Source organism: Budorcas taxicolor, chromosome 21 (assembly GCF_023091745.1).
Source record: "Budorcas taxicolor isolate Tak-1 chromosome 21, Takin1.1, whole genome shotgun sequence".
Lineage (NCBI taxonomy): Eukaryota > Metazoa > Chordata > Mammalia > Artiodactyla > Bovidae > Budorcas > Budorcas taxicolor.
In genome coordinates, this window is record NC_068930.1 from 23,875,965 (window position 1) to 23,887,952 (window position 11,988).

Consider the following 11,988-nt stretch of genomic DNA (forward strand, 5'->3'; position numbering starts at 1 on the left):
GAATCAGACTGCTACTCTGATGTTTCTCAAAAATGGGCTCTGATAGCTAAGCCCAAAGAGGATGCTGAAAAGATGCGTGCCTTGGCCGCATCCTTGGAAGGAGGCTCGGGACCCAGCGGGACTACTTTGAGGAAGCCAACGCTCACTTCTTCGTAGGTTCTGTTTGTCTGCTGGCGACAGCGGCCCGGCCCGGGGTGGGGGATGAGCGCCGGGCCGGGAGGGCGGTGGGGAGGCGGCTCAGCTCTTCTTGCGCAGCTGGCTGTACTGCGCTCGGCCCAGGATGGGCTCCATGACGCTGGGCCGGAAGAAGCTGTCGCTGACCCGGCGCGTGGGCTTCTCGCGGGGCATGGCCGGGAAGGCGGCGCGCGGCAAGGCGGCTGCGTCCACGCGTTCCTCCGCGCCCGGGCCCCGAGCGCTCCGCAGGCTGGCGCGGGGCTGCGCAGGGCGCGGGGCGGGCTCTGAGCAAGCGGGCGGCGCGCCGGACCCTCTGCGCTCCGCTTCCCGGCGCTCGGCCTCGGCCGGAGGGTTGTCGATGTCCCGGAATTCGCTCTCGGGTTCCATCAGCGACAGCCTGGGGAGCTGAGGGCCGGCAGCCACGTTAGGGCCCTCAGCTTGGCCCTTGTCCCCGCACCTCCCACCGCCGCCTTGTCTGCGGCCCCGCGGTCACGCGCGATCCGGAGAGCACAGGCGGGAGTGGGACGGGGATGGAGGATGCAGGGGAACCTGCCGAGGACGGCCACCCCTGCCGGCGTGCAAGTGCGGACCCCCAAGGCAAGGCAGGCAGCCACCCTCTAGTTTCCGGACCCCGGGATCCCCCTCAGAGGCCCCTCAGTGGGAGGTCAGGGGCTTTCCTGACCCTTCCTTGGCCCAATTCCATAAGCTAAGGACAGCCCACACCTTGCCCCTGCCTGGGTCAGGGTACCCACATCTGGCTCCATTTTGGGTCCAAAGTGAAGGGAGCTCTCTGCCAAGACCCATGTTTAAGCCTCTTGGTGTGAATCAGTGACTAGTAACCCATTCCCCACCCCTACCCTCCCAGCCCTCTCTACCCTCAGCTTGAAGGGGCCTCCTGCTCTGACCTGCTCTCTAGAGCCTGCATGACCTGTTAACTTGCTCTGGGAAGGGACCCAGGGACCCCCAAACTGATAGTAGGCACCCCTGGGGTTTTCCTGCTGGGAACAGGTATTGGAATTGGGATGGGGGCAGCTGCTGTCCCCTGAAACACAGCCCACCCCCAAGGGGTCCTGGAAGCCTCCCTCCAACACTTCCCCAGGGAGCAGCATGCAAACCTGCCAGGCCCCTCGGTTGGGAGCTGAGGGGTGAGGGCTGGGCCAGTGGGGGCCCCAGACGGATGACTGGTGACCTCTCCAGCAGCAGGTAGGAAGGATGGATGTGGGGGAGGGTCTCAGGCCAAGGCCACCGGTCTATATTCTTGGGGCTGCAAAGGCCCCCAGTCAAAGCCACAGTATGTCAGAATGTTTCTAGGGCACCGAGGGTCAGAGACTGGGGAAGGGAGAGCCGCTGTTGCCCCTTCAGTCTAATCTGCTTTTTTGGGGGGTGGGCATTAGCCAGAAGGGTGGGATCGCTCACCGGCACGTAGTGCACCACTGTGTCCACCACGTTGTCAGTGACACCCTTCAGGGCGTCAGACAGGGACATGGCCCTGCCCTTGGTTGAGGAGGTGGCCTGGGCCGGCGTGAGGTGCAGCATCCTCCCCGCCGTGCCCAGCACAGCCGCCGGTGCCCACATCACGACTGAGACGGTGCTCTGGAGGGCCTTCTGCAGGGTGTGTGCCACACTGCCCAGGAGGCCCTGCGGGCCGGGCAGGGCTGCTCCCTGGTGACCAGAGCAGGGTCAGTGCCTCCACAGCAACTCCCCTGACCCGTCCCCTCACCATCCCCGGAGCCAGAGGCGAAAGAATCTGGACACTAAATCGGAAAAAGAAGGAACTATAGGCCTGGCTCTTGGGAAGGTCACTTCTGTGCTCTGAACCTCAGTTTCTTCATCTGCAAAATGGGGATGACAGTCTCTATCCTATTTTATGGGGTTGTTGTGAGGATCTGCTGAGAGAACTATGAGCTGGGTGCTCAGGGGTGAGGGGAAGAGTGCTGCACCCACGTACACGCCCCTGGGCCTGGGGGCAGAGACCCTGGTGTCACCCTGTGCCTCTGCTTCTCACCCCCTCAAGGGGGCCGCAGGACCTCCAGGGTCCTGCACACCCCCTCGGCTGGCACTCTCCCCTCACCTCACTGAGCTTGCTGTCCTCGGTCTCTGAGTCCTCCTCCTCCTCGGTCTCCTCCCCCTCAGTGTCCGTGTGCTCTTCGTGGTCCTCCTCCCGGGTGGCGGTGAGGCTGTGCAGCCAGGGCACCCGCACCTCGCTCCGCCGCCGCGACACCACCTGCCCGGCCGCCGCCGCGCCCCACTGGGCCAGGCTGCTCTGAGGGCGGGAAGGCGGCGGTCGGCTCACTTAACTGCCCCTGCCAGAGGCCAGGCAGCCCCAGCAGGCAAAGCCCCGCAAGGTCAGGGTAGGGGGAGGCAAGCAGGGCCTGGCCCCAGGGGACTGTCCAACTTTTTATGGAGTGATAACTTACACCCACTGAGGTGCGCACGGCTTTAGTGTACAGCTCTGGGAATTTTTAGAAACACATGTGAGTGTGACCAGCATAGATCAAGACAGAGACCATTTTCAACACCCCAGGAAACCCCATGCCCCTCACCCAGCCAGTACCACCTCAGGGGACCACACACTGGCCTCTATCACCAAGCATTAATCCCGCGCATTTGTAAATGGCCTCACACGTGTTTTCTCCCATGCATAGCTTTTGTTCAATGTCATGTTGTAAGATTCACCCACAATACTGTCTGAACAGTTCCTCCTTTGTCATTTCTGTGTCACACTCCACTGAATAAATATACCAAAATTTACCTATGTCAGCGCTGATGGACATTTGTGTTGTTCCCATTTCTTAGCTAAGGATAAAGCTGATAGTAACATTTCCAACATGTCTTTGAGGGATATAAGCTCTCCTCTCTGTTGGGTAGAGTTGCTAAGTCACAGGGGATGTGTGTGTTTAGCTTTCAGAGGTACTCCTTGCAGTTCTTTAAAAAGTGAAAAAAATCAAGAGGGCCAGAGGGTCCCATGGGAAGAAACTGACCTGGGCAGGTGGGCAGGTATCCGCTGAGGCACAGCCCAGCTCATTTCAAACCCCTAGGGGGCCCCACAAACAGAATCTCCTTGTTATACAACCTTAGGGGACACCATTATTTTCTATGTAAATGGTGGTTTCTGAGGTTGTGCAGAGTGGCCTCCGTCCGCTATGGGCTAGGCTAGGGCACAGGAGTTAGTCTAGTCCCCGTGGGGAAGTGACCCCCAGCGTAGGAGACAGGGGAGAACTACTGCTCCCTACAGGACCAGGCATGTGGTGGGCTCTCAGCAAACATTTGCTTAAATGAATGAGCCAGGTTTGACAGTGCTTTTAAAAGTGCCACCCTCATGATGACTGAAAAGTGGTTATCTTGTTCACTGACCTTTATGCGGTAACGTTTTTATTTCCTTTTTTAGTGGGGGCAGGGGGCTTAGTTTATTAAAGTTCCTATGAAAAAAATCCAGGCTATCTCTGCTAAAATACACAGAGAGTGTGGTGTTGGGGGGAGTAAGCCCTATCTGGGGCTAGAAAAGACAACTCTACCAGAGGTGCAGTGGGATGCCAATTAGAAGCCTCTAGAAGGGAAACCAGAAGCCTGGGGGAAGTCAGAGATATGGCCAAGCAGGGGCTCTCTGCCCCACAGGAGGGGTTTGGTGCCTTGCACCTTGCTTATTCAGAGGTGACACTCCCAAGTGCCTACAGAGAAGATGGGTGGGGGGAGGTTTCTGCTTTCTCCCAAGAAGGTTGGGGGATAGAGTGGAACCTAGAGGGAGAATGGGAGAGACAGAAGGGGGTGGGGTGGGGCAGGATGATCCTAACAAGCAGGCCTGCCCTCTTCTCCCCTTGCATCCTAGAGAGTTAGCCCTCCACCCCACCTAAGGTCTCTTATCCTTAGACCTAATGTTCCACACCCCCTGCCACCACCTGGGGGGCCCCCACTCCCCCCCAGCTGGAAGACAGGATGTTCTCAGGACAGGAGGTGGAATTGGATAGGGGATGGGAGGGACCAGGAGGTCCACAGGGTTCCCAGGCCATGGCAACTCAGGGCAGACACTCACCAGAGGCGCCACACCTGGGATCCACATGGCCAAGGCATGGCCCTGTTTCAGCGCCCGGGCTGTGGTCTGGAAGGTGTGTCTAGAGAGAGTGTTGGCCAGGGCCCCAACCCTGCTCACGAAGCTCGGCTTGGCCTTGGGAGGTTTCTGGGCATCCTGCAGTCCTGGAGCAGGGGCTAGGTGGGAGTTGTAGTGGGGAAGGAGAGGAAAGCAGATCAGAGAGGGGCTGGACAAAGCTGGGTTGTGTCTAGAGTTGGAAAGGGATCACCCTACTCCAACACAAGCTCACTGGAGATTTGGGGAAGTCCCTTTCTCCACTTAAAAATGGGGAGAGGGGCCAAATGAAAATGGAGCCCTCTGGAAATCTTGCTGGGCCTTCCCTGCTCCACAGCAGTGGCCGTGTGCTCAGTCACTTCAGTCGTGTCCGACTCTTTATGGCCCTAAGGAGGATACCCAGCCAGGCTTCTCTGTACATGGGATTCTCCAGGCAAGAATACTGGCGTGGGTTGCCATGTCCTCCTCCAGGAGATCTTCCCAACCAAGGAACAGAACCTGTGTCTCCTGCATTGCAGGCAGATTCTTTAACCTCTGAGCCACCAGGGAGAGCAGTGGCTAGATGAGCCCTCGCTGCTTCTTCCTAATCCACAAGCAACAGGGCAAGGGTGGGGGGGATCTCCCTTTCCAGCAACCCCCACAATGGCAGATACCTGACTCTTCATTGGCTGGAGGGAGGAAGAACTCTACCATCTTCTCGACACCACCTAAGGCCAAGTCAGCCCCTCCAGATGCCAGCCGGCCAGCTCGGGTGTTCGCAGCGTACTCGGCAGTATCTCTGGCCATTCCCCAGGCGAGCTCACAGCCAGCCAGAGCGGCCCCTAGGACTTTGTCTGAAGTGCTGGCAATGGGCACACTGATGCTGTTCCTGGCGCTGCGAAGGCGGGTGGAGATGGTGTCCTTCAGCTCAGAGGCGATCTGGTGAAAGAAGGGATGGGGAGTCAGATGTGAGGCTCTGGCAGGGCCTACATCCCGGTTCAGGAAAGTCTCATTTAAAGGCCCAGGGGACTGGCGCCAGTATTGGGGCACCTTGATTAAGGTGAACTTTAAAGGGAAAGGGCTCGAGTCCTTTCTGCGCCAACCACTTGGATCTCTTGGCTTCTCTGTACCCCATTTCTGCCTGTTGAGATGCTAATCATCCTTCAAGAATCACCCCAGTGACCAAATTCTTGATAACACTTGTCCTTATATCCTCAAGGCACCTCCTCCACTGTTTCTTCTGTCCTGCCCTCAGAGCACTCCTCACATTCCCATCTGTAATTAGGTGATCGTACGGATGTGGCTGGCCTTTATGCAGGTTCTGCACTAAAGTAATGTCTTTTTCTCCTTTGACTTTTTGCCTTTTAATACAGTTCCTTGGGTTCCTGAATACTCCTTGGAAGGACGGGTGTTGACGCTAAAGCTCCACTACTTTGGCCACGTGATGCAAAGAACCAACTCATTGGAAAAGATGCTGATGCTGGGAAAGATTGAAGACAGGAGGAGAAAGGGACGACAGAGGATGAGATGGTTGGATGGCATCACTGACTCAATAGACATGGGTTTGAGCAAACTCTGGGAGACAGTGAAGACAAGGAAGCCTGGTGTGCTGCAGTCCATGGGTCTCAGAGTCAGACACAACTGAGCGACTGAACAACTCCTTTGACTTGGGAGCTTCTTTGTGACAAAGGCATTGCCCTTTATCTGGAAAAATAAGTGAAGAGCAAGGCCTCAGAGCTGAACAGCCCCACTCTCCTGTGGCTTCCACTTCAGGCTGTGTGGTCAGGGGGAAGTCACTAGTTTTCTCTGTCAAATGGGGATACCACCCCTATCCCAGAAGGTTTGAAAGTGTTAGTCGCTCAGTTGTGTCCAATTGTGACCCCACGGACTGTGGCCTGCCAGACTCCTCTGTCCATGGGCTTCTCCAGGCAAGAACACTGGGGTGGGGTACCATGCCCTCCTCCAGGGGATCTTCCAACCCAGGGATCGAACCTGGGTCTCCTGCATTACAGGCAGATTCTTTATGTCTGAGCCACCAGGGGGAAAGAGGATTAAAGGAGAGAACTCTATAAATCACGTGTCATGACTCCTGGCATAGGCTAGGGCTCACTCAGTAAATGTGAGATGAGTGGTAGTTTATCAGTGAGATGGATGAGGTCTGAGAGTGAAATGTATTCCCCTGAAGCACGAGACCTGGCCATTAAGACGGCAAATACCCAGTGAATAGGTATCCAGGTGAAACGACTTTTTCAGTCTCATGGTTCATAAGGTGTTGGATTGTGAAGACATGGGACTGCAATCCTGAGATCTGGTGAGTGTGACCCATGATCTTAGGCGTCAGTAGTCACCAAATCAGAGAAGGCAATGGCACCCCACTCCAGTACTCTTGCCTGGAAAATCCCGTGGATGGAGGGCCTGGTGGGCTGCAGTCCATGGGGTCACTAAGAGTTGGACACAACTGAGGGACTTCACTTTCACTTTTCATGCATTGGAGAAGGAAATGGCAACCCACTCCAGTGTTCTTGCCTGGAGAATCCCAGGCACAGGGGAGCCTGGTGGGCTGCCGTCTATGGGGTCGCACAGAGTCAGACATGACTGAAGCTACTTAGCAGCAGCAGCAGCAGTCACCAAATGGTCTGATGTAGGCCCATGGGGTATGTCACAGAGAGGGGATCAGGACCAGTGGCCCCCACTCCCAGCTCCTGTATGAGTCTGCCTCTGGGCTGTGCCTGCTGGTTTCAGAAAGCCTGCCTTTGGTTTGGTCCCACAGGGAGAGGAAGAAGCCCGTTGTGCAGTTTTAGCGGCAGGCAGTGGCCACCAGCCTGGGAAGGCATAAGCCACGCCATCCTGCATCATGGGCTCATGCCTGTTCCTCCACTGAGAGGCAGTGACAACAGAAGGTGGACATGCAGAGAAGAGGGGAGGGGCTCACCTTTTCAGGAGGATACTGGAGGGCAGGGATCTTTTCCTCTAGGTGGTCCAGGCCTCGGCAGGCCAGCTCGTTGGCAGCTACAACTGGAAGCAAAAGGCCGTGGTGGGGTGAACCCTGCCTTTACTGTGAGGACCTACCAGGGGCCTCTGTGCCAAGGAAGGCACCTTGGAGCCCTCAAAACCCCCAGCCCTGCCACCTCCAAAGCGCTGGGCAGCCTGAGGCCCTCTGCCACCACTGGCCCCCATCTACTGTGACTCCTTGACACCGGGATGTCTCCCCTCTGGGTAGCTCTGCAGTCATGCACACCTGCTCTCAGAGCCAGGCGCCTGCATCTGCGGTATGACTTCAGGCAAGTCTTAACCTAGCTGAGCCTCAAGGTCCTTATTTGTCAAGTGTGGATTAATGTGGACAAACCTTGCAGGGTTGTCAGGAGGAGGAAGTGACAGAACCTATGGGAATCACCAACGGATTTTGGCCTCTCGTCCTCCTATGACCCCTGTCTGGGTGAGCGCTGGGCGAACATGAGAGGGGAAAGCAGAAGTGGCAGCAGGAAGGAAAGGCAGTCGGGCCCTCAGGGAAGACCTTGCTGGGAGCTGGCCTGGCACTGCTTAGGGCCAGAGATGACAGGCTGGTCTAGAGTGCCAGATGGTCCGTGACCAACGGTCAACAGTGGGAAGAGGGTCACAGGGAAGAGAAAGGGGCAAGTGACAGAGGATGCCAATGCTCCTGGAAGACATGGCCCAGGGGCTACTGAGGACGTCAGCTTTGCACCCGTGATCATGGAGATCACAGTTTCAAAGGATACCTACATCTTCTCTTTCACATATTCTTCCTCCAGGTATCTTAGGTTTTCACAAAATTCTCAAGCAGCAGAGAGAGTTCAGATGACTCAGCTGACTTCTGATACTGGGCCAAATGAGACCCAGGGAGATTACTTAAGGAGCTTGCAGGCAGGGAGGTGGGCCCAGGCCCAGGTCTTCTTTGTATCTGTCCTCTCCTATTTGCTGTGCCAAATCCACAGGTACCCATAACTCTCTTCAGGATGGTGGAAGGTCCTAGACTGCTGGAATTTCCCTCAGTCCTGTCAAGAGCTGTGCCAGGGAGACCATATTTTCAAATGAGGCAGAACAAACTGAACAGGGGCAGGCCTGGTAAGCTGTCCTCCACCTTCAGGGCCCTGGCTGGCAACTCTCTTCTGCCACTGCCTGTCATGGGGCCAGGAGCATCAGCTGCAGGACCCAGAGGGCTTCCCCTTTCCCTCCACTCCCCTGAGCCCTGCCAGGCCAGCCCTCCTGCCCACTGGCTGTGTGCCAGACTCTGCCAGTTTCTGCTGCTGCTGGATCTGGAGCTAAACTGTGTGTCTGGTCTGCCCCACACCCCCCACTGCCCACCCCATAACTCTGTCCACCCCTTCTCCTGCCAATTATCATCCTAGGAAAATGCCAACTGGATCAGAGATGAGGCATTATAGATGAGATGAGACCTATGTCTATATCTGTCTCTCATCTCTCAGTAACATACTTGCACGCTAAGTCTCTTCAGTCGTGTCTGACTCTTTGTGACCCCATGGCTCCTCTAGCCATGGGATTCTCCAGGCAAGAATACTGGAGTGGATTGCCATGCCCTCCTCCAGGGGATCTTCCAGACCGAGGGATTGAACCTGTGTCTCCTGTATTGGCAGGCAGTCTCTGTACCATTAGTGCCACATGTCTGCATCTAAATCACCTGTATCTATAAATGAAACAACTATGTAATGGGATGCAGAGAGTTAGGAAGGTAGTCAGATACAAACAAAAAGGCAGACAGACAAGCTGGCTATCAGACAGACCGGCAGACAGGTAAAAGATTGGCAGGCAGTCAGCCTCCGAGTGCCACGAGGACTCACACTGGGTGGACAGCCTGCGGACCACTGGCTCCATGCTCCAGGCCGCCAGGCTGCTGGCGCCCTGCACACCCTTCTCGTAGGCACTGCATACAGAGGCCACCAGGGGGTGGGCTTCCTTGGTGCTGGCGTAGGTCTTCTGGAAGCACTCACAGGTGCCGCTCACCACCGGCAGCTGCAGGACCCGCTGCAGCACATTCTCCTGCTCCTGGCGAGGAAGGGAAGCAGCGAAAGAAATCAGCCCACCTCCTTCTCCTACCTCCTGGGGAGGCGGTCTCAGAGCTGCAGTGCCCACTAGGGCTGGCCTGGGTCCAGATGACCTAGGAGGAATCCAGAATAGAGAGGCCTCTGCAGGCCTCACAGGAAACGCAAGAGCCGGGTGGCCGCGCTCTCCTGGTCACAGTCCTGGTTCTGGAGAGCTCCTGAGGCAGCCTCCATCCTCCAGGGGCCACCCCACCCTGCAGCCACTTGAACTTCACGGCCAGGAGTGAGGAGCCGGTGTACCTGTCTGGAGCTTCAGTCCACCGTGGACTGGGAGCTTCCCCTGAACATCTTTTGGGTCTTTCTGGGACACACCTCCCTGCCTCCAGTGCTGGTCCCACTGCCTGGGGTGCTCCCCTTCCCTCCCACAGCCCTTTCTGTCTGACAGAAGACGCAGCTTGAGCATTGTTTCTCCTGAGAAACTTCCTGACTCTCCCTCCTATCAGAAGTCACCATCTCCCTCCCTGGGATGTGTCCAGACTTACACATGGTGCTGTGCTTGTGCTGATCACCTGTGTGCTTGGCTCCATCCCAGGAGACTGCCACCAATGTACCTCCAGGGCCTCACCTAAAGCCTGCAGAGTCATGTTAGCTCAACAGGTGGCAGGGCTGCACCTAAGGTGTGTAGACCTGCCCAACTGGACAGAATGGCAGAATCCTAGGCCTACAGGGGCCTCTGAAGCAAGAGTGCTTCCCACATCCATCTGGGAGGCTTGCATTTGGAATTCTCCTCGAATGGAGCTCACTCCTCATAGAGTGACCTATGCCCCTTGTTGGACAGCGTGGCTGAACTGGAATCCACCTCCACCTACTGCTCCACCCGCTGCCCTGTGGAACAATGCTGAGCACATCTATTTCATCATTCATGGGCTGGCCTTTCACACACTTGAAGATAAGCATCTCTGCCTTTAGCAGTTCCTTCTGTATTCTAAATAGCTCTAGTTCCTAACTTAGCTTATAAACAAATCAGTGCCCTGATCTGCTAATTCCATCCTCTGCACACACTACATTTTGACATAGCCTTTATAGCACTGAAGCTTGAAGACAGCATTCCAGGTATGATCTGAATGTGTGAGGTCCAGTGAGACCGTCACCTCTCATTACTGGGATGCTGGGCTCTTATTAATGCATGCTAACTTTGGCAGCAGGCATATAATTAAACTTTGGATCACCTAGGAATCTTAGTTAAAATTTTAAAAGTGGTCTTTGAGTAAAAAAAAAAAAAAATGCAGATTCTAATCTTGCAGAGAGAGACACTATTTATTCAGTGCCATTATGCTCCAGGCACTGATTGAGGTGCTTTGGTAACATAACCTCATGTAACTCTAACAGCAACCCTCTGAGGTCAGCATTGTCACCAGCACTTTGCCACTGAGGTGAGAAAGACTCAGCGATATGAAGTGACTTACCCAACAACACAGAGCTAGTAAGTGGCAGAGCCAGGCTTCCAACTCAGGCCTGAGATGGCAAATTTGTGGTTTGCTTCAAAATAACATAAGATGGGTGAAAGGATGGCTGAGGAGAAGGCAGAATGTCCATGGGATTTGGTTGCTGTGGCTAGTGAAGGGTATTGTATTTTTCTGTCTATTCTTAGGAATATTAGGAATTCTCCACATAAACATCCCGTCTGGCTCAGATGTTCAGGTTCTTTTTGTAGTTTTGAATTTGCACTGCTGCATAGTTTTTCTCCAGAGGGGAAGACCTAGCTTCTTCTGTTTGTAGGAGACTTGCATGTACACCAGACCGTAGGCTATAATATTTCAGGTTTTGGCCTTGCAGATGAGTTTGACAATTTGAACTAGAAAAAGGTTATGAGTGTAAACAAGAAAAATTTTCTTTAACATTTTGGACAAAGCCTTCGGGAGTTGATTCAGGCAAAGCCAAAGAAGGAGAGAGTTCCTGGGATGAAATACACTACCATCTGTTAGGGTGGCTTAATTATGCACGTGACTATTTTATGCCCCTCTGTGTTCTATGATGAAATACAACACATGGCGATTCCTAGTGCAAAGGTGAGTTAAAGCCTAACTTGGGACAAGATGGATATTAGATGGGCTCACAATTTTTCAGCTTCATTACTTGAACAGTGCCTAAGTTGGAGAGGCCTTGCCAGGAGGCATCAATACACCTATACGTGTTAAACCTGTCTGAGTCATGCTGAAGACCAGGCTAGACAAACAGTACTAGACACACTGCCCCTGTAGTCCCTTCTCACATATATAACGTGTGCTGTGTAGCTCTAAGAGGTGCCATTTACATAGACTAACATAGCCAAGATGGCTCTGGAGTTACAAAATGCAGAGTCTTGGTCCTGAGAATTCAGTTTTGCCTGGATGGACAAAGCATGGACTTCTGTGTCAGGCTTTAGAATACAGTATTTGCCTTCCTCTCCTTGTCCCCCACCAGCCAATTTTTTCTCCAAAGTGCTTAGTTTTTAAAAGGCATCATCCCACCCCCCCCACCCCTCACATTCTCTAACAGCCTTCTGCAAAAGCAAGAATAATGAAGATGTAATGCTCAATGAATTAGGAATATAACCTAGACATACTTTGCTCTAAGTCCCCTGAGCCCTTCCTCCCAGCTGCTCCCTCCCCCTAGAGTTGTCTACTCTTCATATAAGCCCAAGTTACTTACAGGGAGGTCTCCATCCAGCAAGGTGGGGCCCTTGTTAACTGCCAT

At 54.5% G+C, this 11,988-nt stretch overlaps 1 protein-coding gene across 1 annotated transcript; it reads right to left on the minus strand.

The window, feature by feature from the left end:
• Positions 1 to 237: 237 nt before the first annotated feature.
• PLIN1 (perilipin 1) lies at positions 238 to 11,988 on the minus strand. The gene is made up of 8 exons (XM_052660081.1): positions 11,944 to 11,988; positions 9,052 to 9,256; positions 7,167 to 7,249; positions 4,909 to 5,173; positions 4,205 to 4,377; positions 2,246 to 2,437; positions 1,591 to 1,836; positions 238 to 579 (listed from the first exon to the last, which is right to left on the minus strand). Exons 1-8 carry the CDS (start codon positions 11,986 to 11,988, stop codon positions 238 to 240), a joined length of 1,551 nt encoding a protein of 516 aa, XP_052516041.1.

What these genes read in the sequence shown, in the direction of transcription:
- PLIN1 (XM_052660081.1), bottom strand. Translation starts at nt 11,988, where the DNA reads ATGGCAGTTAACAAGGGCCCCACCTTGCTGGATGGAGACCTCCCT. An exon ending in TCCAGTATCCTCCTGAAAAG is followed by an intron (nt 5,174 to 7,166) that starts GTGAGCCCCTCC and finishes TTCTTTCACCAG; the next exon opens with ATCGCCTCTGAGCTGAAGGA. An exon ending in AGGACAGCAAGCTCAGTGAG is followed by an intron (nt 1,837 to 2,245) that starts GTGAGGGGAGAG and finishes TCTGGTCACCAG; the next exon opens with GGAGCAGCCCTGCCCGGCCC.